Source organism: Gopherus flavomarginatus, chromosome 15 (genome assembly GCF_025201925.1).
Source record: "Gopherus flavomarginatus isolate rGopFla2 chromosome 15, rGopFla2.mat.asm, whole genome shotgun sequence".
NCBI classification, from domain to species: domain Eukaryota; kingdom Metazoa; phylum Chordata; order Testudines; family Testudinidae; genus Gopherus; species Gopherus flavomarginatus.
In genome coordinates, this window is record NC_066631.1 from 30,681,468 (window position 1) to 30,701,940 (window position 20,473).

Genomic DNA, 20,473 nt, shown 5'->3' on the forward strand with positions numbered 1-20,473 from the left:
TCCTCTTTCCTTCCAGCGTGTACTGGGACTATGCCATGACCATTCGCCTCGAGGAGATCGTCTACCTGCACTGTCACCAGCAGGGTAAGGGAGGCGGGCATTGCTTTATCTCCAGGGCAGCTTGTGGCATCTGCTCACAGAGGGCTGCAGCAGGTACCTGGAGAATGTGGTGATGGCAGAGAGCGCCCAGGACAAGTCTTGAAATGCCTAGTTTCTGTGGAACCACGGGTTCAAATCCCAGCTTGCTTGAGTCACCCCTTCACGCTCCCAAGGTAGATGAACTGAGCTCTGTGTGATTGCTCTTACGTGGCTCTTCCAGGGGGGACCTTAAAAGCAGGGGCTGCCTGCAGGGCTGGGCAGTGACGGCTCTCTGGCACTTTGTGAAGGGGGTTCCGGGATTGGAGCCTCTGGTTCTAGTGTAACCAGAGAGGGAAGAGCCCTTGTGGTTAAGGCGACAGGCTGGGACGTGGGAGACCTGGGTTCTGTTGCTGGCTCGGCCATAGACTCCCTGGGTGTCATTCAGTCTCTCTGGGCTCCGGTTCTCATCTGTAAAATGTGAGTAACAATGTTCCCTTTGTGTCTCGTCTCTTCAGGATGTGCAGGCTTTGGGGCAGAGCCCAGAGCCAAGCACTATCATACCAAATGTAAATACGTTTTCTGTGCCCGTGGCAAAATTTGTCCTCTAATCCCTGTTATTCAGGGTGCAGTAAACCAGTTGGCTGCCGCCGTCCACTGTACAGGTGTCTGCATTACAGTGGTACCTTTTATATTTAATCAGTAAAGTGCTATAAGACCGTCTCTAGAAATGTATGTTGTGTGAGAAGGGTCCTTTCCTCTTCTCTAGTGAGCACAATGTGGGCCGTGGGCCGACTGTGTTAGGAGACTCCTTTGATCTGTCATTGCTGAGAGACATGATTGGCTGGTCTGTGCTTGTCTCACCAGTTTTATACAGCACTCCACGTGGTGGCCATGAAACAGCAACAGTCATTTCCTGCAGAAGATTTCCTTAATTGCTGCATTACGTTCATTAGGGACAGAGACCTACGCAGGGGAACAGAAACAAACTCACTGCTAGTATTTCAGGCCAAGTTTATAATTGCAAAGCCCAGGCCTGCACAGCTGGAATTTTGTCTGAATTCTTGTTAATCTCGGCTCAACTGATTTGTCACTGGGGTCATTAACCATCCCTGCTGACCCCTCTAGGTGCAGTAATATGCACACCAGCCCCACAGTGTTTGTGGTTGCAGGCAGTTTTCCATTTGTTCAATAGGGGTGAATTTCCTCCAGTGCAGAGCCTATGAGTTTACTTGAGGCTCTAGTGGTGCCTAGGCCTTCTGCCTGGGATGGATTCCCACCTGTGGGAGGAAAGTTCAGATAACTCCTGGCCTGGAGCTGCATGTACATGTTCTGTATTTATTTCTCCCCTGGAAGCCTCTCTGGATGACTCCACTGTGCTGTGCCCTGGGGTTTCAGATTGGTGGGGTTACCTCTGGCACCTGTTTCCCTAACTTCTGTGTTGTGTATCTTCTCTGCTTTCATTCCTGTTGCTAATAGTAGACAGCGGCGGGACAGTAGTTTTGGTGAGTCAAGATGGAATTCAGAGGCCTCCGCTCAGGTTTCCCAAAGGAGGACACCTGCTTCAGTTTCTGTCCTGCCTAGAAAATGGTCTCCTCCCTCATGGACAGCTGGACCCACCTCTTTGGTCACAGAGGGGGAAGGTAGGAACCTTGACTGAAGTGTGGGTTGGAATGCAGAGGCTCAGTAACTGTGCTCTCACCCCTCGCTGACATGGGCTCCTGTCTGGTGCTGGTGCTGCAGAGTGGTACCTGCCCGGACTTAGGGGCAGCTACAGTTGAAAAATCCCAGGGTGTGGATGCCTCTGGAGTCAAGCACCCCAGGAGCCCAGCACTGGACAGGAGTTGCAGGTGATGACATGATCTGCACCCCCTGTAGAAAGGAGGCCATGTAGCAGAGGGGAACCTGCAGCCTATGAAAAATGAAACATTATATCTTAGTGCGTCCCCTTTATAAATTTACCCTGCTGATGGACACGTATTCCTGGGCCATGGTCTGGGCTAACTGCAGTGCAGGAAAACGCCCGATCTCGCACATGCACATTGTCCAGCAACCACAGCTACCAAGAAAGAGCACTGCCCACGGGAACTTGCTGAATACAACAGGTGTCGCTTTATTGCAGGCAAAGACTCCTATCCATGCAGTTGTCAATACCCTGGGTAAAATGTACCCCTGGACCAGAAGGCCAGCATCAGACCTGCGCACCACTTCAGCCTGTAGCTTTTAAGTGGGACTTGTGATACCTTGAGCTGCCCTTCTGGACAGGGACGTATTTCCCCCTTACTTAGTAAACTCATGTAAGATGGGAGTGACCAGGCTCTGCCTGTTGGCTTATGCCGCTGGCCAGTTTTCCTGCAGCCAGAGGGTCACATCTAACTTGCATAACATAAAGCAGGTTGCAGAGGCTCTTACCTTAACACACAGGTATATTGATGCCCTACAACAGACCTTGCAATTGGTCTTAATGTGCGATGCCCTGTCTTGAGCGAGGAGTCTGGCAATGTTGCATGTTGGGATCTGCAGGCTCTATGAACCCCGTCTCTGAATGCAAGTTACGGTGGCTGGGGCTCTGCTGTTTCAGAGACTCTGGTACAAGCTTGTATCATAGCTCCTACCTCAGGGGTAAACTTTTCTGTCTGTGGGAATGTAATCAAAAGCACGGGGATCTTCCAGCCAAGCCAGTGCTGTGGATGTGTGAACTCCTAGGTCAGTGGGAGAGCATGTGTGTTCTTGCATCAGACATCATTTTCAGTGGCAAAGTGGCATTTGAGGTTGCCCTGAATGTAAACACATGGCCTGGCTTTGTAAACAGGAGTTCTTATTTATGTAGGGGAAGGTGTTTCCAAAGCTAAGAAAGCGAAGTCCCCAGGGCTCTTCCGAGTCGGCATCTGATAAGGAAGATGATGAAGCTACGGACTACGTTTTCCGGATAATATACCCCGGCATGCAGTCAGAGTTTGGTAGGTGCACTCAGTAATGACATGCAATGTGGCTTGTTGCTGGAGTGGTAATAGCCTGCTGCCAGCACTGCTGGAAACACACAGCACAAGTCCCTGCTGAAAACCGTTCCAAGACAGGGTTTGTCTGGGGAAGAATTGCCTTTTCAACATCACTGGGATTTACCTGTTGCTTAGTCAAGATGGCAGCAATGAACCCTTTGCTCTCATAGCTGGAGAAGGGCCCCAGGCTCCCGTACAAGAGAGCTCTGTGAATGTTGCAAAGAATCTTCCCCAAATATTCCTTGGACTCTGACCAAGAGCCTGCTCTGGCTGTATTCACGAGCCTTTCTGGGCACTCTCTCTGCAAAAGCAGGTGGCCATGAATGTGTTATTTGGGAATCCTGTTTACTTCTCTCGCAGTGGTGCAAATCAGGAAACACTTCACCAACCCCAGTGAGCCAGATCCTGGGCCTTACCTCGGTCCCGTCTGTGCTACTCCAGCAGCACAAAAAGGGGAGAACGATGCCCTGTGAGAAAATTCACATTGGCGTAGCTGGCTTTGCCCCATCCCCTCCTCCTGGAGCAGGTGGGGATGATCCTATTGGGTTGCTTGACACAGAAATGGGTCATTAGATCATCTGGTTTGATGTCCTGAATAATGGAGGCCAGAGAGTTTCACTCAGTTACTCCTGTATCTTGCCCAGTAACTTGTGTGTGACTGAGGCACAGAAGAACTCTGCCTAAGGGTCTGTCTACACTACAAACGGCACAGCGCCCTGGCTGGGCCGCTGCAGTTGTGCTGCTGTAAGGTCTCTCAAGTAGCTGGTGAAAGAGAGCGCTCCTGCTGGCGTAATTAAACCACTCCCAGCGAGTGGCAGGAGCTGTGTTGGCAGGAGTGCGTCTCCCCCAACATAGTGCTGTCCACGCCGGCGCTTTTGTCGGTCGGGAGGTAGTTTTTTCACACCCCGACCGACAAAAGTGCTAGTGTAGACATAGCCTAAAAGTAAAACGAACAGCAGAGACACCCCTTTCTGTAGCTTTGTTTTGAACCCTCCTGTACAGTTCCCTAGTGTGGGGAGTTCTCCGTTAAACGAATGGTTGACAGCTCCTCTGGCAAGGGTATCTTCCTCTGTCACATGATATAGGACTTTCCCCTAAGGCTCTAACTCCTTCATGGGTTCTTCCTCCCCTCATTCATTTGTGCCTTTGCCCTGTCTCCACGTCTTTAGTTCCTGTAACCAGTCATTCTCATCCTTTCCTTGCCTCCCCTGCAATCTCTGTCACCACTGGGAGGGAGATGACCCCGAGGACTCCTGCTACAAGCAAGATTGTGGTGATCCCCAAACGCTCTCTGAGCCTCCTGGCCAGATCCCTCACTGCGCCGTGGACTGACCCGCATCAGCGTAATGTTGCTGTCACCCATGTTGCTTTCGTTTTGCTGCCTGGGCCATGTTGTCACTTGTGGATCCTCGTGTGCTGGGCTCAGCGGACCCATCTGGGTTACAGTTTTCCTGCACTGAGTTATCAGAAGGGAGAAGGCCTTGGCGAGACATGCCTCATATCCCTTCACCTGGTGCCCATCACCAACACCAGCAGCTGCTCAAGAACGACAAGCAGGGAGGGATAGGAGGTGCCGAAGGGGTGTGCACAATCCTCTGCCATCTGGAGGCCTGAATTCCTACCGTCTCTTAGCTCCTACGTGCAAGTGAACTGGATTATCGCTTTTTATTATTCAAAAGAGGACCCAGATAGAAATGGCAGAGCAGCGTCAGGGCATGGTCGTGCTAGAACAGCAGCAGAGCTGCCAGGAGGCTGTCCAGAATGTGCAGGGCTCTCTGAGCAGGAAGTTCATGCTAGCCTCTGCTTGGCCTGTTACCTGGGAACATGCAGGAGACTAAATTTGCTCACAATCTCAAACCCAAACCATTGCAAATGACTGTTCAAAGCCCACCCAGAGATCTGAGCAAATGACAACATCCCGGGAGCGGCCTTCCTGCGCTGCCCTGGTTAACCTCTTGCAGCATCTTAATCAAACTGTTTCTTCTTCAGTCATGACTCTGATATCCTCCCCTTTTTCTTATGGTCCCTGGGTCTTTTTCAGCATTCAGCCGTCCCAAGCAAGCTGACTGAATGCACCAGAGCTAACCTGGATCTTTCCTTTCCTGCGAGTGCATCACTACTCAGCAATGTGATTGGCTGCCAGCCGACCCACGTGGTTTAATACAATCTGCATGGGAAGACCATGGGTTATTGATCTCTCTATCAGAATTTTCCTGTCCCTCTCTCTCATCTGGTGTGTGAGCCATTTATCTCCTCTCACAATTGCTCAGTGATGTCTTTTCCTGCCCTCGCAGTGCCCCAGGAGCTGATAGACACACCAGCCAGCAGCCTGCCTTCCATGTGGCAACCTAGCACCCGCAAGTCCTCCTGCTCCTCGTGCTCCCAGAACAGCTCCTCTGATGGTGGCCCATCCAACGGCTGCAATCATGAAAGGTACAACCAATGGAAGCCGTGTTAATGTGGCTGGTGTGCCAGTCCCAACAGCAGGAATGCATGCCCCAGGACCAAGCTGAGATCCCCAGAGTGCGTCAGTGTGACTGACGGCCAATGATAGGGGAGACATTGGACCCATTTTCTAAGTCAGGGCTAGGTCAGACTCCAGGGCATGTGTCCCCCCGCCCTCTCGGCTACTGCTCAGATGGAGACACCTTCATTGTATGTTTAAATCCTCAGAATGGAAAAGGGCTTTTGAGGGCCAGTTTGGGTTCCCCAGGTGAGGCATAGGTGGATGTTAAAAATGGGGAACCCTTAATTTGCAGTAGGGACCTGAAGGCAGTTTTGTAGCCCAAGTAGCAGCAGCAAAATTACTGTGTCCTAAATGGGCTCATCCTGTCGTGGGAGTGACTGTCCAGAATGGATTAATGGTGGTACAGTAATCTCCTCACAGGCATGGCCTACTGATCTGAGCACAGGCCTGGGAGCCGGGACTCCCTGTTTTTAATCCCAGCTCTCCTATATATTCCCACTGCCGCCTTGGGCAGGTAGTGTAGGGTGGGATTTTCTGATGAGACTGAGGGAGTTAGTTGGGTGTCTGACTCCCGTAGAGTCTGCAAATCCCAGTTTTACTTGCTGTGCCTCAGTTTCCCCATCGGTAAATATTCACATTGATTCTAAATTGCCTTATCCCCAAGCACAGGCAGCCCTCGCAGGTAAGCGTTTGTCAGGCAGCGGGAGTAGAAAACTTAGAATGAACAAAACATTTGATCAGGTGTAAAAAACCCGAGCTGACTTGCTGCATCTGCGGCAGCTGAGTGAGCCTCCTGGCTCTTCTCTTCTCTCCCTTCCCTGCTTAGCAGATGCCCACCTCTAGCATGGAACAATTATCACAGGGTAAACAAACCAGGGGGAAAAGTTAACCCCTTCCCCCTCCCTCTGGTCACAGAGCGGGGCAGGTTGCTCTGTGATAGGATTACTGAGGAGAATTCAGGTGTTTGTACAGGGGAGCACATGAGCACTCGGTGCTGGGGGGAGAGGGAGGGCAGGACACTGCATGATGGCAGGGACCGTGATGGGGTCCATTCCTCTCTTGTATCTGATTGGTTTTTATCTCTCTTGGCAGAACCCCACTAAAACTCCTGTGTGACAACATGAAATACCAGATCCTCTCCCGGGCCTTCTATGGCTGTGAGTGCTCTCTTTCTCCATATGAACCTCTAAGACAGGACGGGTCAGATTCTCCTCTCCTTTACAGCTCGGCTTCAGTGTGACAAAGAGGAGAGTTGGCCCAAGGAATCAGTCTGATACCATACGTGGTGCCTGTGCACACACTAGTGCTGTCAACCAATTGCATGCACATAGTGTGGGGCCAGAATTTGGGTTTGGCTGCTCATGTGCCAGAACCACGGCCCGCCATGCTGACCAATATCGTCTCCTCGTTTCCTTGTACTCCTCTGTCTGTCTGTATATAAACGCATACTGCAAGTTCTCTAGGGCAGGGACTCTCTTTGTTCTGTGTTTGCACAGCCCTGGGCACAACGAGGTCCTGCTCCGTGATGGGGGCTCCAAATCACAGGCTTTGGCCCAGTGAGCTAAAGAGAGTAGCAGCAATTTGCCCATGATCAGGAAAATCCCTCCTGGCAGTGAAATGTATCTGGCTGGGGAATAGTCTCCCAAAGGAGGAAGGCCTCTTGTTTGTGACTCTTAGAATTAGACTGGAAAAAGCCCTAGAAAATCGGCACTGATGGCCAGCTGCCCAGTGGCCCAGGGGGGACGGACTCACTGGCATTCCGAGTCTTTTCTGTGCTTCCTTTTGTGTTTTCTGGGGCTGCCCAAGCGCCTTGTTCTGAATGAATCCTTGCTTCCACCTGGCAGGGCTGGCGTACTGTCGACATCTCTCCACGGTGCGAACCCACCTGTCTGCATTGGTTAACCACAACATTGTGTCTCCTGACCTGCCATGTAATGCCAGCTGTGGACTGACTGCAGAGATATGGCAAAAATCCCTGCAGGATAGCACGGTAGGGACCAGCGTTCTAGTTAGCCTGCTGGAACGCAGCCTGGGCAAGAATTATTGCAACACAAAGATTCTCCGTGGTTATTTTGCCAATGGTTAATGGCAACATTGCAAGCATCTCTGGCAGAGACTCTTCTGTGTGTTAGTGCAGGGCTGTGTCTGCTGGTGTAATGCTGCTCACGAACCACTGCAGCTGGGATCTGGATTATCCAGTCCGGTCTGCTGTTTGTTGCTTCAGGTTCCCCAGAAGGGCACTCCTGGGGCGCATGAGAAAAGTGTAGCCGCACTGAATGGCTGAAGTCCGGATGCCTGCCTAAGCCGTTCTGACACTTTTTTTTTCTTTTTTGACTTCTACCAGCTGTTTTATTTCCCTACGTTACATTTTCTGTTTATTGCACCACTTGTGCATTGGCCAGTCATCATTAACGATCTGCTCTGCATCTGTATGGCCCTTTACGCCCAAGTGTCTCACAACATTGTTAAAATGATAATGAATTGATTCAGGCACGCAGCCCCCTGAAGGGGAGCACTGTTATCACCGTTTCACAGATGCTGCAAGAGTGGCACAGAGTGGTCAAAAGTGATGTGCCCAAGGCTTCATAACGATTCTGTGCCAGAGCCTAGGAGCCCTATCTACTAGAACTGTTAGAGCAGGAGCCATGGAGTTAAGGGCTCTGGCCCTGTCTCCAGCTCTCGCTCTGACTTGCCAGTGTGGCAGCTCGGCCAAGGGTAGCAATGGTGGGATCACCAGTGTGGATGGGGCTCAGTTCTTACCACAGCAGGGTTGAGTGATGTGGTCCCTGCAGGTGCAAACGCCGCCCCGGGGCTGCTACTATGGAGCTGCATTGTTGGCCGTGCAAAGGCACGAGAATGACCTTGTCACCTTGGCCAGATCCCTTTTTTTTTCTATGTTGCATCTTCCTCCCCTTGCAACAGGGCTGCTGCTGCTGCACAGGGCCCTGCCTGGCTTAACGAAGGCCCTTCAAGGCCAGTGTTTTCCCAAGTGCCCTCTGGCTTCGGGTGCCTCTGTTTTTGTTTCAGGCTGAGTGCTGGAGTGCAGAGTTTGGGGGTGCTCAGCACCTTGGAAAAATGTCAGGCTCTGGGTGTCCAAGCCCGGCTCTCAAAAGGAGTGCATGCTATGGGACCATTGTGCACCAGAGATCCTGGGGCTCTGTCAGGTGCTGCAAAAGGGCAGGGATTGTTGTTGCAAATGCCAGCCAATTGGGCCTTTCAGTAACTGGCTGAGCTCTCCCCGCAGAGTTACGAGGAGCAGGAGTTGTTACGGCTCATCTACTACGGTGGGATCCAGCCTGAGATCAGGAAAGCCGTCTGGCCCTTCCTCTTGGGTCACTACCATTTCGGGATGACGGGAGCTGAGAGGAGAGAGGTCAGTCTTCCACTGGGTTGGCTGCTGCTAGGGCAGAGACCTGGGGTTTGGGAAGCTTTGGGGTGAAGGCAGCTGGACAGAGCTGCGGTTTTTGTGTCCAGCCTCCAGTGGCTGAAGTTTTGCGCCACTGGCTCTGATTGGTGGTGCTGACAGGGTGGGAAGGGGTGAGCCAGACAGGTGCTGGGCATGCACTGGCTGGGACTCAGCAGTGCCTGGGGAAAGGTCTGAGTGCCTTGACACCAGGATGAGCCAGGGATTGAGGTGCTGCTGCCTGGCTGGAGTCTGATCCCCTTCCAAGAGCACTTTGCTCAACCATTTGGCAGCTTCTCGGGGAGGGAAGAATCTGGGTCAGTTTCTCCATCTTGTGGCACCTGACGGGGGGAACTTCTCTGCCTGTGCCACACCGGAGCTCAGACCAGACATCAGAAGCCTTGCACTCAGCCTGGGTATAAAGTGTGCTCAGGGTGTGGGGAGCATGTATGGGGCGGAGTCATGCAGAGGGGCAGCCATGCCCCATTCGGACTGTCCCGGCGGGTTCTCTCTCTCTGAATGCTGCAGGTTGATGATCAGATCCGGGCCTGCTACGAGCAGATCATGGCGGAATGGCTGGGCTGCGAGGCCATCGTTCGGCAAAGGGAGAAGGAATCCCACGCTGCGGCTCTGGCCAAATGCTCTTCTGGGGCGAGCTTGGACACCCACATTCAGAGGATGATGCACAGGGATTCGACTGTCAGCAACGAGGTGAGCCGGCTGAGGGTCTGCCAAGTGGGGCCTCCTATCTGCCCTGCGGGGGAAGAGGGCTCCTTTTCCCTGGTATTTTACTGTTGGCCCATTTGCCATTCTCTCTCCTGCCCTCCCTCTTTGCCTCTCCCCATTTCTGCTGCTCTGCAAACACTGTTCACAGTGACTGTTTCACTTCCCAGCTAGACAGAGAGACTGGTCTGATTCCTGCTCTCCGGTGTATCTCTCCCTTTCGCCTCCCTGGGCCTGTACTGCTCACGGTGCTGCCTGCGGCTATGGAATAGAGTTGTGTCTTCTTCTAGCCTTTGCCTTCCCCATGGGAGCGTCAGCCTCTGTGATCCCCATGCCCCTGGAAGTACCGAGACCTGCGCCGCAGTCATGCCAGCCAGCCAGCCTCTGGGTTTGGTTAGCCAGCACCATAATATTGTATTAAAATAGGTTCTGGCTGCATTAATTGGTATCTAAAGGGTGGGGTCGAAGATGAATCAGCTGATTCAGCTAGCGTGTGTGCTGGTAGGCAGAGAATCCACCGCTGAGCAATTGCAGCAATGCACCGAGCTGGGCAGTTAGCATGGAGGTTTGAGGGGCTCGTCTGGGGCAGTGTCAGAGAGAGGGGAGGGGGGCAGTGGTGCAGGGGAGCAGAGGCAACTGCTCCCTTCTGAGTTAGTGGCTGATCGGTGCAGACTGCAGCATGCTCACAGGGATCAGCTCACAGATAGACGCCCAGGGCCATGCCCTTGTCCAGTCTCATTCAGGTGTACACAGGTGTGATCTTTCTGTTCGGTGGTGTCTGAAGCTACAGGAACTGGCTTCAGTATCTAAGGGTTCCTCTTAACAACACAAAACTGAACAGATTCGACCCTCCTCCCCGCAGTAACTTGGGAACATTGAACACCACCCTGGGCACCTCTCTGAGGCAACACTTCCCACTCGCAAGCCTGGAGTCTGTGTAACAAGAGAACAGTTATTAAAAGGGCACGAGAGCCCAGCAGCCCGCATTCAATAGCATGTGACCATGAATAAACACCCGCCCCACCACACTGGGCCCATTCAGACCCTGTTTACACCGATGTTCCTGGGGGCGAGGAGAAAGGAGGGCTGTAACCTGGAGCCAGATTCTCTTCTCACTCAGATTGGTGTAAATCAGGAATAACATCAGTGGAGTGACACCCGTGTTGAGCTGGTGTCAGAGGGAGGAGACTCAGGCCCATGGGATGTACAGACCTGCAGGGGTCAGAAGCTAAGGGAATAGCTGGCAGACAGGTCTCCGAAGACATGAAATCTTCACTTGGATCCCTGTTCCTTTTCTGTCTCGTTGCTGCCGAACGCAGCTGAGTGCCTTTGATTCCGCTCTGCATCAGAGCGATGAACTGGTCCCACAGGAATAGGCAGGTGGGAAGGAAGCTGTTGGGTTTAGATGTGGACCTTGGGGGGCTTGCTGTTCCGGGACTGGCATGTGGCAAGGAAAATAAATCTAGAGAACAAGTGCCGGGGTGGGGGGCAGAGTCTGTTAAAGGAAACAGCCTTGAACACAGATACATGTGAGGGCTTTCAGTCCAGCTTTGTTCTCTGAGAAGGAAAACTGGAGCAGGGCATCCATACAAGGGCTTTGGGAAGGTGCCAGCTGCAGATCAGGGCATTGCAGTGCCAGGGGGAGAGTTTTCTGTGCAACAGAACAAGAGACTAGCCAAGTCACCTGACCTCATCCACTGGAAGCAAAAACCATATCAAGGAAGGCCAAAGGAAGGTTCAGGCTGTCTGAGCTGCAGCTCTGCTCCACTGCGGCTTTATCTGTCTTCCTTCTGAAGGAGTGTGTGTATGTGTGTATTGGTTGGTGAATCTGTCAGATAGAGATGAAGGTAGCTGTGTACCCATATACTGTGGGTGGGGGAGTAGGGGATATGCAGGGAGTGCACAGATCCCTTTGTTGCTTGCAGGAGCTAAGCTGACACAGCTCTTGCACTGAGCCAGGTGCGAGAATTTGGCATTTACTGCATTTCAGTGAATTATTCCTATTTCAGTGGTGCCTCCATTGTGTGGCTGAGTGGCACCTGGCCCATCTCTCTGTTCCTGGGAGGGGCCCTGACAGAGCCAATGGGTGTAGAGGATCACCCCTTCCCTACCTTAAATCTGAAATCTACTGTTCTAAAGTGTCCCCGCGATTATGAGAAAGCGATTGCCTGTCCCCTCCCCACTGGAGACCCGGCCAACAAGTACAACACCGAGGTGGGCACAGGAGGCTGCAGATTCCTGCTCCTGTGCTTCATGGTTCGTTACAGATCCACAGCAGTAGAGCTACCTGCTCCACTTCAGCTTGGAGTCCGAAAATGCTGCTGTCGCTTTTCTAGTCCGTCCGTCTTGACAGTCTCTCTGAAATTACAATACTTTAAACCCCAAGAGCGTGTGTAGGGAGGAGGGGATGGGTTATGGCCTGTGGTTTGGTTACTTATGTAGACTCAGATGCGGTTAATCAGCTCACTGCTGACTCAGGATCAGGATTAGTAGGCTCTGGCACTTCAGGAATGCAGCTTGACCTCCCCAAGGACCGGAAGAAAGCAGCTCTTCTCGTCCTCAAATGTACGGCGTTGAACAATTCACCTGGGACATCTCGGGTCATTTTTTCTTCTTAGTTGCCAGCGCTCCTCTAACAAGAAGCACTAGTCACTGCTCGAGGCAGGATGCTGAACTCAGGACCAGTAACCTGACCCAGTATGACACATCCCAGGTCCTGTAAATCTGTTGCTTCCCTGATTTAAATATGAGGATTTATCAGGTGCAGTTTCCCCCCAATCCTTGTGTGCAGATGTGCAGGTTACAATGCTGCTGCTGCATTAGCGTCACCCTGGGGATCCGGGTGGGGACAGTATAAGCCTGTGCTTTGCTTTTTCCCTGAACTGTTCCACTCTTCTCTGTTGCAGTCTTCCCAAAGCTGTAGCTCTGGCAGGCAAAGCCACGCCCGGCTGCAGAGTGACTCCAGCTCCAGCACACAGGTAACCCACCCAGCTTTGCAGGCTGGTGCCTGCTCAGTAGCTGCCACACCCTCTAGTGTGACTCCATCTTGGGTTGATGCACAGAGCTTTATCCGCCAGTGTTGAACATGCTTATATTAGGGGTGTCCAAAATGCAGTTAGTTGAGCTCAGAGTGGCTCACTCCACTGCAGCCTGCATGCTACTCTGAAGGCTGTGGAGATCAAGGCAGAGTGTTGCTTGATAGGACTTGACATCCAGACCTCCTGCCGGACTCCAAATGAAAGATTTGCCCCATTTTCTGCAAACTTTGTTCATGTGCCAACCTGGCCCTCATTAGCTTCCTGTTTTGGCGCCATGAACTGATTTACATATGAATAGCCATTTGTGCACCTAAATTACAGCCCTGCTAAATACACAGTGCCTTTCTGCATTAAAATACAGCACAGACGGCGGTCTCTGCAAGGAGTACTGGCTGGGCCTTTTGTACATAATCAGAAACTGTGTATGGCTAGATCGAGTGAGGCTGGATGTTTGAAGCTGAGGCTTCAGTGGACACAACACGTGGTGAAGTTTTTGTCGTCTTACATGGCCAGGTCCGTGGCAGAGACCTGCAGTTTGGTGACATACAAAATAAAATTCAGCTAATCCTAGAAAATGTGTTGGAGCATCCTGAATGGCTACTGCAGACAGAACAGAGCCAAAATCAAGATGTGTGGGCCCTTCTCTGTGGAGTGAAACTTCCTCAGGGTAGTGGTTATAAACAGAATGGAGCTGCTAAGTGCTCTGCCTCTAGCTGGAGTCGATCTTATGCAGTGCCTGAATTTGGCTCCATTTCTTATTCATAACCCAGAGGAGGTCCAAATGCACTGGAGTCGTGCACAGCTTGTCTGCATTGATGCTGACTTAACTCTGCACGAACTGTGTGGGCATCCAAAGCAAGCAGCCGAGTATTCGAGCAGATTTCTTGCCCTTTCTTGTGACAGCCCCTAGACTGGAACATAAATGCGCTGCAGAATGTTGTGCAACATTGTTGCCCTTAAACTGTTGTTAATGTGACATGAATGAGTCTAGGTCACTTCCAGAATGTCAGTCGCCAGAGCATCTTGTTGTGGGCTGTGCTTGAAGTTAATATGCTCAAAAATTCATGATGGCTATGGAAAGTGACTGTAAAATGGCATTGTGAGCCCCTTGCTTGTGTGGGAGTGACTATGTCAACCCACTAAGCTTACAGGTAAAATGGTGCTTTGTTCCAGCTGCCAGCCCTGCATGCTCATCCTGGGATCTGAGAGGAAAGCTAGGGTCTTTCTAGCTCCTCCGTTGTCATGCACGGTAAAGACGCTGCCGTCAGTTGCACCTGTCCTGCCCCAGTGTCTGTTGCCTGTGGGGTTGCACGGCTGTAACTGATTTGGCAATCAGAACACGGTTACGTTCTGTTGATGATGTGCAAGCCAAACTAGGACCCAGCTCTCTCTCGTCTGGCTTTGGGGCCACAGAGCTAGCAGGAGGTGAAAGCAGTGAAAGCCGCTCATCGGTTGTCTCTGAATGTATACAGGGAGCACAGTGACTGTCACTTTTCAGAACAGAACTTCACTTTTCTCTCCACGGCCTGGAACACAGGGATCGCGTCCCCGGCCAAAGAGTTAGGGGTTGATGGTGAACGCAAAGGGCATTTGCCTGGGCTAAGGGGGCTTTCTGCTTATTGTTTGCACAGGTGTTTGAATCAGTTGAGGATGTGGAACAGACTGAGGCAGATACCCAACTCGAAGATGGCAAACAAGCCAAAATCCTAAACGGGACGATCGCCAATGGCACATGTTCCCCTGAGTCTGGCCATCCTTCATCCCAGAATTTCTACAGCACGTCAGAGCACAGCTTCAGCACAGACGATAATGCGATGGAATCCAGCAAAACTGGGGCCTGCCACCAAGGGAAAGCCAGTGGGGCAGAGGCCCCGAAACCACAGAGCTCAGCCAATACGCTGTCAGAGGATAAGCTGGCGGGGGAGGATCTGCAGGGCCAGGACAGCCTGGAAGGTGAATGTCCCATCAACGGAAGCCTAGAAGTCTTTATTCCAGTTGGCGGGAGCACAGTGGTGGTTTTGCCTGAGAGTGCAGCAGTGGGCCTTTCCGTGGTGGAGGAGAGCTGGGCTGATGGTGAAGCTGAGAAGCGCAGCTTGGTGGGGAGTGAGGACAATCTGTCGGAGGAGCCAGAGATGGAGAGCTTGTACCCGCAGCTGGATTCACTAGCTGTGGCTGACTTGGCTAATAATGAAGTTTCTCCCGTCTCCTCATCTGGGGTCACCTATTCTGTGAGTATTTGCCTAGGAATTTCCATCTCGGGCTGGGACCCAGGAGTCTGTAGGTCTCTTTTCAAATGCATTTCACCAGTTTCTCTGTGCGACTCATCATGTTCATTCTGCAGTTGCATGCATGATGGCTACCTCCTTCACACCCAAACCTCTGAGCAGAGTGTGGTGCACAGGGATTCATCTGACCTCGCAGCATTCCTTTGGTGGGGTTGGATGAATTCATCTGTATTATTTCGGTCCATATTTCGGTAGCCAGAGCTCCTGGACATGTACACCGTGAACCTGCATCGCATTGAGAAGGATGTGCAGAGATGTGACCGGAACTACTGGTACTTCACACCTGCCAACCTCGAGAAGCTCCGCAACGTCATGTGCAGGTATCGACCTGTGGGATTAGGGCAGGAGCTGACTTTCACACAGGTGGCCTTATTCATGAGTAGGGAAACCCCAAGCCAACGATGCTGGCTCCAGTGTTGCTCCAAACCCATTTGTTCTGTTTTATTGTTTCTCCCCTAGAAGGCTCCAGTGTCCGTGCTGCTCGTAATCAGACAGGGAATTGTGGCTACAAGAATCCAGCCTCTGAGACCCACCCCCAGTAGCAGAGGAAGCGATTGCAATAGCCTTTAGCTCTTGCTGGTCACCTCAGGTCCGGCAGTGATACAGTTCTGTCTTTTGGTATGAATCCAGCCCGGACCAGCTTGCTGTGTGGCTCACAGTAGGTGGGCTCCACTCTTCAGTGCCAGCAAGGTCCCACAGGACAGCAGCAGACATTGCTTCACCATGTCCAGCATCCCATTGGGTAACACGGTGCAGCCCACTCACTTGTCAGGTTATGCAGTTTTAATGAGGATTCACCCTGCAGAACTCAAACGCTAATGAGGAGTGCAAATGCCAGACATTCGTTACATGTGCATATTATTGCAAACAGTACGGTGGTGAGGGCTGTAGGAGAACCTGGAGAGTCAGAAATATCTGGGTGGATTTCTGACTTCTGTTGATTAGTCATCTCATGGAGAGGTCACTGTAGAGACTCTCACAGATCACAAACAGCTCCGGCTCTGTTGACCCAGCCGTGTGAGTGGCAGTGAAAGCTGAAGCGTTAATATTACACATCTCAACAATATGAGGAAAAGAAGTTATTTCATTAGAGCTGTCAATCTCATAGGCAGGCCTGGAAGATCTTGGCTGAGATGAGACCTACAGTGCAGCAGGCATCTGGAAAGATAGATAGGGTTATTCAGTAATGATTTCCTTATGCCACAAATAGGTTTTTGCGACCTTCTGTAGTGAATTTTGATTTATTACCAAATCTGGCATGTGATCTTTGCCAGGCTAATTAATCTCCAGGAGCTCTTGATCCAGGGAGGGGGAAGAAGTAGCAGCAGGTGGTCTGCTCAGATAGGCTTTCTTGTGGGCCAGAGAACAGACTGGAGGGCAGAGGCGTGTCTCTTTTTTTACAAGACTAGTGTTAAACTCTTCACTGTTTTCACCATTGCCCCTGGCACTGCTTGATTCTGATTTCACTTGCTCCTGAGCTGGTCCCGGCTGAGTCGTTATTGCCCGATATCTACTTGGGATGTGCACCACAAATGTAATGGTTAACCTATCCCCTCACCTGCCTGAGTGAGTCGTTTACAGGCTAGCTGTGCTGGAATGAGTGAGCAAACCTGAGGGTAGGATTAGCAGGGGAAAGTGAAGGCAGCTCTCATGTCTCCTTGCTGATCCCTGTGCCCTCCTTTCATGGCCCAGGCTGCATTCTTAGCTGCAGGGGCAGGTGAGCCTATGTCACTGGAGCAGCACCTGTGGCCGATTGCCAGTGGCACTGCGGGGCTCTGAAGGGAGCGCTGCCAGTCTGTCTCCATGGAAGGATGGCTTTTCCATGCAGTGGACTGAAGGGGTGCAGGATAGAGTGTGGAATGAGACGTGTTCTCCAGGCGCTTCCAGAATGACAGAGCGCACCCCCTGCTCCACCCCCGCTAGGGAGAAAAGAGGGGGCAAACAGCTCTGCAGACCCTGAACCAACTGTGTTTCTGTCAGGAACATGCAGGAACACAGCGCCTCCCCCCGGCGCCGCTCCAAGTGCGGCCCATCTAGAAGGATGTTCCAGGGCCTCGCCACCAGCGATAGCGGGGCTGGCAGGTCCTTTCCAGGGGCCCTGTGCTGCTGGACCTAGTGGTTAATTAGAGCAGTGCCTTTTCCCCTCCCTCCAGCGGGCCACATCGTCACTCAGTTTTACTTGGCCTCACTTGCCTGATGTGGGTGGGGATCCATGGGGTCTGATTCCCCCGCCTAGTGCCAGGCACTGCTGTGTGGGTTGCCACCCAGTCAGTAATGACAGCGCCCAGCACCGGGGAATCGAGCTCTTTGGCTTCAGACTTTGGCCCAGGGAATCAATGGGGAAGGAAGGCTACTGCCAAGTACTCCAGCCCATTGCCCACAGGAAGGGGGGCTGCTCTCCTAGAGATGAGCACAAGAGCCATACGCTGGGCGCAGCCCCTCTGGGGAGTTCACCACCTGTCTTCCCCACTCTTTCCCCAGCTACATCTGGCAGCACATTGAGATCGGCTACGTGCAGGGAATGTGCGACCTGCTTGCTCCTCTCCTGGTCATCCTGGATGATGGTGAGTGGGTGGGGTCCTGACAGCTCCACGGAGTGTGTTTAGCTGAGTATTTAAGAGAGGAGGTGTGGGGAGAGCTCGCTGGCTCAGTCAGCCCCACAGATCTGGCGTGTCCAGGCCTGTCTGGCTCTGTCCCCCAAACAGGGACGGCACGAGTCCTGGCCACACTTCCTCAACGCAGCCTCCCGCCTGGAGAGACCCCTCTGTGTGCAGGGAGAGAAGCTGTCTACATGGCCCATTTCATCCTGGCCTCTGCTGAAGAGATTCAGCAACGGAGGCTGGTTACTTTCAGTTGTGGGTATGTGCGTGTGTGTGTGAGCAGATGTGTACATACAGACACACCCATGTCAAGGTGCCTGTATGTAATTGGTGTGTATACACGTGAACACACACGTTCAGTAGAGCCGTGACACACTCTGTTATCCCGTGCAGAGGCGCTTGCGTTCAGCTGTTTCACTGAGCTCATGAAAAGGATGAACCAGAATTTCCCACATGGGGGAGCCATGGACACCCACTTTGCTAACATGAGGTCGCTGATCCAGGTACTGGGCCTGGGGCTCATGGCGAGAAGGTGGTGGCAATTCAGACCAGCCAAAGGAAGGTTTTTTCATCCGCTTGTTGTGTTAGAAGGACGCTTAAGGGGAGTGGAGAGGGTTCTGGAGCAGGCACTCTTGGTGTGGGGGGCAGGGTTATGGAGGAGCTTGTGGGAGAATGCCCAGTCTGAAGGAGTGTTACGGCTGCAGAGGAGCTTGAAGAGAAGGCTTGAGGGAGCATGTGTAGGGCTGTGGAGGGGGTTGAGGGCAGGGCAGAAAGGCCGGATGGGAGCAATAGCTGGTGCCTTCTTGTACACTAACTGGATTCTGGGCTCCCTTTGCTTTCATTGGACAGATCTTGGACTCTGAGCTCTTTGAGCTGATGCACCAGAATGGGGACTACACCCATTTCTACTTCTGCTATCGATGGTTTCTTCTGGACTTCAAGCGAGGTGTGTGGTGTGACCTGGCCATATCCTCAAGGCCTCTGATGAACCAAGTGCAATAGACAGGTCCCAGGGTGCCTCTACCTTAAAAGCAGTGGCATAAATTTAGATATTCCTTGGGGAGGGAGCAAATTCAGGGACCCCGTTCCAGTCTCTGCTCACCCCTCATTCCACAGGGATCTCGTCCAGGGAGTCTTCCCTCCAGAGGTGAAAGTAAGCCGGTATGGGCCGGTACGGTGTACTGGTAAAAGGTGGCCACCAGTACCAGCCTGTACCCTGCTGAATTTAAAGCGCTGCCGCGGCAAAGGACCCTGCTTAAAGCTCTGCCTGTCGTTGGCCCTTTTGCCCCCGTACCCTCCTGGCCGCCGACTTTTTTCTCTACAGGGCCAATACATGCAAAACATCCCCAGTCCCAAAGCTTTTACAGCGTAGGGGCCAACAACTGACTCTTCTTTTTTAAAAACAAGTTTCAGCTGTGGGACTTTGTGACATACTCATCTAATGGCCTCTCCTCTCGCCCTCTGGAGACCTTCACTCACATGTGGAAGAGACAATAAACTGGCTTCATCCTAGTCCCCATAGGTAGTTACACAAAGGTACAGCAAAAGCCAGCGCGGGGGGAGGTTCCTGTGTAGGCGGGCTGTAGGTTGGGAATGTCAGATTGGTGGGGAGTGAGCTCTGTTAGCAGAGCTCACACTAAGCTTGTTGATAGCTATGGTGGTGTCATCCCTTATTTATCAGTAATTCAGTCACAAAATTCTACTTGGTTGTATTTTAATGTTTGAGCAGCAATATTAGTATGTTGAGGAAATAATTTGTATTAGACAGAGTCTATAACGTGGATAACTAATATCTGGGCATGAGGAGGTGTCATGTATTATAGCCACATGCCTTAAGGCAAAATGGGACCATTAGATCATCTAGTCTGACCTCCTGGAAAACACAGGGCAGAGAATTTCACAAGTTACCCTCTGTACTGAGCCCAATAACTCATGTTTGGCAAAAGTACCTTCCAGAAAGGCAGCCAGTCTGGATTAGAAGACATCAAGAGATGGAGAACCCTCCACTTCCCTTGGGAGTTTTATTACAACAGTTAATCACCTGCAATGTTAAAAAAAATTGTGCCTTATTTCTAATCTGAATTTGGCTGGATGCTAAATCCCAACGTTGTCTCTTGTTCTGCCTTTCTCCACTAAATTAAAATCACCTTTTGCATTGGGACTGACTGTTCTGTCGTGTCCACCCATATAATTCCAATGGCTAGTGAAGTTACTCCTGGTTTACACTGATGTGAGATAAGAGTCAGGCCACACTTAGGTCCTTAAGTCCTGGCAGGAGTCTGATTACTTTCCATCTATAAAAACAACTTTCCATATAACATAACCATCTGTCTGAAACAAAATCCCCTTTTAAAAATAATTCTGTAACCTTCCAAAGAAGGGACTCGGCATTGTTGCTAGGCATTCTCCACAGACCCATTCCAGGTCCTGAACCCATCCTAAACGACGCCCTGGCTTAGCCATTGTTGTTCTCTCTTTTACAGAGCTGGTGTATGATGATGTTTTCTCTGTCTGGGAGACAATCTGGGCAGCTGCACGCGTCTCGTCTTCACACTATGTCCTCTTCATAGCCTTGGCCTTGGTGGAAATGTACCGGGACATCATTTTGGAAAATAACATGGATTTTACAGATATCATCAAGTTCTTCAATGGTATGTCCCGAGTTTTGTTGGGCTGGATCTAGGGCAGGTACTCAGTCTTTGTCAACAAGTCTCTGTGGTTAGGGTGGGCTAGTCTATACTAATCACTAGCGTTTATTTAAACAGAATGGGGCAATATTGCTTATGAGAGGCTGCCAGGCTGATGTTCTGAGCAGAGGGCTGTGAGCCAGCAACTTGTTGGTTCTAATCTGCTTTTCCTCTGTGGCCTGAGGGCAGTAGCTTT

The 20,473-nt window shown here is 51.6% G+C and overlaps 1 protein-coding gene across 6 annotated transcripts in view; it reads left to right on the top strand.

The window, feature by feature from the left end:
- Positions 1-20,473, top strand: part of SGSM1 (small G protein signaling modulator 1) — an 82,161-nt gene that overhangs the window by 52,741 nt on the left and 8,947 nt on the right. For 3 of the 6 annotated variants that reach the window (XM_050923413.1, XM_050923415.1, XM_050923417.1), the window contains 15 exons: positions 17-84; positions 1,555-1,718; positions 2,906-3,035; positions 5,369-5,507; positions 6,634-6,698; positions 7,386-7,531; positions 8,786-8,914; positions 9,473-9,655; positions 12,574-12,645; positions 14,337-14,933; positions 15,186-15,310; positions 17,472-17,554; positions 17,984-18,093; positions 18,440-18,536; positions 20,074-20,241. In XM_050923413.1, the coding sequence (XP_050779370.1) occupies positions 17-84; positions 1,555-1,718; positions 2,906-3,035; positions 5,369-5,507; positions 6,634-6,698; positions 7,386-7,531; positions 8,786-8,914; positions 9,473-9,655; positions 12,574-12,645; positions 14,337-14,933; positions 15,186-15,310; positions 17,472-17,554; positions 17,984-18,093; positions 18,440-18,536; positions 20,074-20,241 (2,276 nt within the window). Of the gene's footprint in view, positions 1-16; positions 85-1,554; positions 1,719-2,905; positions 3,036-5,368; positions 5,508-6,633; positions 6,699-7,385; positions 7,532-8,785; positions 8,915-9,472; positions 9,656-12,573; positions 12,646-14,336; positions 14,934-15,185; positions 15,311-17,471; positions 17,555-17,983; positions 18,094-18,439; positions 18,537-18,997; positions 19,090-20,073; positions 20,242-20,473 lie in introns of those variants that run through there. The other 3 variants (XM_050923414.1, XM_050923416.1, XM_050923418.1) reach the window with 2 other exon arrangements.